This window comes from Nicotiana tabacum, chromosome 11, assembly GCF_000715075.1.
Source record: "Nicotiana tabacum cultivar K326 chromosome 11, ASM71507v2, whole genome shotgun sequence".
Classification (NCBI taxonomy): Eukaryota; Viridiplantae; Streptophyta; class Magnoliopsida; order Solanales; family Solanaceae; genus Nicotiana; species Nicotiana tabacum.
The window spans coordinates 99,741,621-99,744,652 of NC_134090.1; the positions used below are offsets into that span (position 1 = coordinate 99,741,621).

Sequence of the window (3,032 nt, forward strand, 5' to 3'; positions counted from 1 at the left end):
AAATCCAGTGACACTGCAACTATGAGAAATCGAAAGTGTGACTAAACTGTAAATCTATATTCTATAATCCTAATTCCTAGGGGCCTTTCCACCTACTGGACTTCAGTTTATCGCTGTTAGGCCAACAAGGCAGAGCATACGCCAGCCTCATGATTAACCCGTGATTAGAAGCAACCCAATCACCGTTCCCCATAATGCCAGCTCAGAAATTAAAATCTTACTCTATCAGAAGAAAAAGAAAAGCAATCGAACGCCAACCGATTTCTTGAAAATGTAATCCGAGTTTCAAAAATAAAAAGTCATTGTTAATTACATATACATTAACAAAGCTGTGTGTATATATAATATCCGTCCATTATCCAACCATCTTCTAACACCACAGAAAGCGCTGTTGTTATTTGGTTCAGGAAAATTCTCTGACTCCGTCGTTGCTTTAGTCCATCCGTTTTCTGCACCTCAGTCTTTGGATTTTCTAGATCTAAGGTGAATCCTGCTACTCATTCTTTAATTTGAGTTTTCTTCTGGATCTCGGTTTTCATTTTTAATATCTATATTTCAACGCCTCATCTCTGTCTATTATGGTTAATTTGATAATGTAGTTTCTCTAATTAATGCCATATTTCTGTTAGAATTGCATGAAGCTTTACTCGTTGGATCTGATGCGTGAGGCTCTTGTGCTGAAATTCTGCCTTATTATTTTAGCAGGAGCTTTGATATATCAGAATGAAGGCGCTTATTCTTGTTGGAGGGTTCGGTACTCGGTTGAGGCCATTGACGCTCAGTGTCCCAAAGCCATTAGTTGAATTTGCCAACAAACCCATGATTTTGCATCAGGTACTTTTCCACAATACCCTCTAGTTTCATTAATATTGATGATGCTTTGTTATGGCTTATTCAATTTACAATCCTATTCCTCCAAATACGCCTATTTTATTAATCCTGTTTTCGTGAAATATATTTGGTTGTTGGATTGTTATTACTACAAACACTATTTGTTCTGGTTTGGAATTGTATCAGACAATTTTACTTGTCTTATTGCTCTAGCTAAGTATATCATCAAATTTGTTATATTTGTGTTATAGTTAATTCTCTCATTGCTATAGAATCCTTAAATACTGTACTGAGCTTTCCCCCTGTTCTATTATGATCCCAAAAAGTAAAGTAAAATAGAAGCAAGCAAAGCATATGTAGTACAATGATCTTTGTGTCTCTTTTGTGGTTAAACGATTCATCTTGACTTAAGCTTTTTTCTTCAGATTGAGGCTCTCAAGGCAGTCGGAGTAACTGAAGTTGTACTGGCTATTAATTACCAACCTGAGGTCATTTTCTTACCCCTTACAAATTTGTCTTGATAGTTTAAAACTTAACAGAATAGAAGCGTCTTTTGGTGCAGGAGATGCTGAACTTCTTGAAAGAATTTGAGGCAAACCTTGGAATCAAGATCACCTGTTCTCAAGAAACTGAACCACTTGGCACTGCAGGTCCCCTTGCTTTGGCTAGAGATAAGCTGATTGATGACTCCGGTGAACCTTTTTTTGTTCTTAATAGTGATGTTATCAGTGAATATCCTTTCAAGGAGATGATTGCTTTCCACAAATCCCATGGAGGTGAGGCTTCCTTGATGGTCACCAAGGTAAAATTCCTAGCTTTAATTCTGTTGGAATTAAACTTAATTTTGGATATTCCAACATCTCTGAGGCAAAAGGTAAAAGTTCTCCGGTTGATGTAGGTGGATGAGCCTTCTAAATATGGTGTTGTCGTCATGGAAGAATCGACAGGGCAAGTAGAGAGATTTGTAGAGAAGCCAAAGTTATTTGTTGGCAACAAGATCAATGCTGGATTTTACCTGCTGAATCCTTCTGTCCTAGAGAGAATTCAATTACGGCCAACATCAATTGAGAAAGAGGTTTTCCCAAAAATTGCAGCAGAGAAGAAACTGTATGCTATGGTCTTACCAGGTTTTTGGATGGACATTGGTCAGCCAAGAGATTACATTACTGGCCTCAGACTCTACCTGGATTCTTTAAAGAAGAATTCTTCACCTAAATTGGCTTCAGGATCTCACATTGTTGGAAATGTCATAGTGGATGAGTCTGCAAAGATTGGAGAGGGTTGTTTGATAGGACCAGATGTTGCAATTGGTTCTGGTTGTGTTATTGAATCTGGAGTTAGACTCTCCCGGTGCACTGTGATGCGAGGAGTCCGCATCAAGAAACATGCCTGCATCTCAAGTAGCATCATTGGCTGGCATTCTACAGTTGGACAATGGGCTCGTGTTGAGAACATGACCATTCTTGGAGAAGATGTCCATGTTTGTGATGAAATTTACAGCAATGGAGGTGTAGTTTTGCCCCACAAGGAGATCAAATCTAGCATATTGAAACCTGAAATAGTGATGTGAGGATATGATTGTTAGCACTAGGGAGATATTATGTATTCACCTTCTTTAAAATGTGTTTTCCCTTTGCTATTCCTTTTTTGGTTGCTTTCCAGTTTCCTATTCTTCAAGTATATATATAAGTCAGTACTGGTAATTGAGTGGTGCAAACTTTTGTGCTGAATTGCTGCTTTCTTAGATATGATGTAGAGATTAGGAAATGAGTAATTTTTTTTTGTGTGTGTGTACATAGAAATAAAAGTTCTCCATGTGGTTTCCTATACTTGTTTGGACTAATCATGTACAGCTTGTGACTTCTCGTTCTTTTATTTTCCCTCTATTTTCTAACTCTATGATGCTTCAAATAAGTGTGTGGTTTATTGCCCATCTACTTGCACAATAACAATAATTATGTACATAATATATGAATCCTCTCTAATCATCAATAGGAAATAATTATGTGTTAAAGAATATTATCTCCACGATTTTTTAATAGTCCTGTTTGTATCTAGCATGCGTCGGTGATGTTCTCACTTAGGACACGATGAGATCTAGGCAAGATAAAAATAAAAGAGGGAGGGCCAATTGACAGCTCCATTTTGCTGTTCCACCAACTCCTAAAGAAAAGGAAATAGCATCTCGTGCCTGTAATTTT

At 37.4% G+C, this 3,032-nt stretch overlaps 1 protein-coding gene across 3 annotated transcripts; it reads left to right on the forward strand.

Moving 5' to 3' along the window:
• The first annotated feature begins 244 nt into the window (after positions 1–244).
• On the forward strand, positions 245–2,660 carry LOC107788373 (mannose-1-phosphate guanylyltransferase 1). Of its 3 annotated transcripts, none has more exons than XM_016610058.2 (5): positions 245–483; positions 706–834; positions 1,257–1,319; positions 1,394–1,633; positions 1,730–2,660. In XM_016610058.2, exons 2-5 carry the CDS (start codon positions 724–726, stop codon positions 2,399–2,401), a joined length of 1,086 nt encoding a protein of 361 aa, XP_016465544.2. In that variant the 5' UTR covers positions 245–483; positions 706–723; the 3' UTR covers positions 2,402–2,660. The 3 variants fall into 3 exon arrangements, with proteins under 3 accessions (XP_016465544.2, XP_016465538.2, XP_075081416.1); XM_016610052.2 differs by having other exon boundaries at positions 343–483; positions 703–834; XM_075225315.1 differs by having other exon boundaries at positions 347–483; positions 630–834.
• Positions 2,661–3,032: the final 372 nt, after the last annotated feature.

Bases quoted from the DNA above. Each gene is read 5' to 3' on its own strand.
- LOC107788373 (XM_016610058.2), top strand. From the start codon at position 724: ATGAAGGCGCTTATTCTTGTTGGAGGGTTCGGTACTCGGTTGAGGCCA. The intron at 835-1,256 runs GTACTTTTCCAC...TTTTTTCTTCAG, and splicing joins AACCCATGATTTTGCATCAG to ATTGAGGCTCTCAAGGCAGT. The intron at 1,634-1,729 runs GTAAAATTCCTA...CGGTTGATGTAG, and splicing joins CTTCCTTGATGGTCACCAAG to GTGGATGAGCCTTCTAAATA.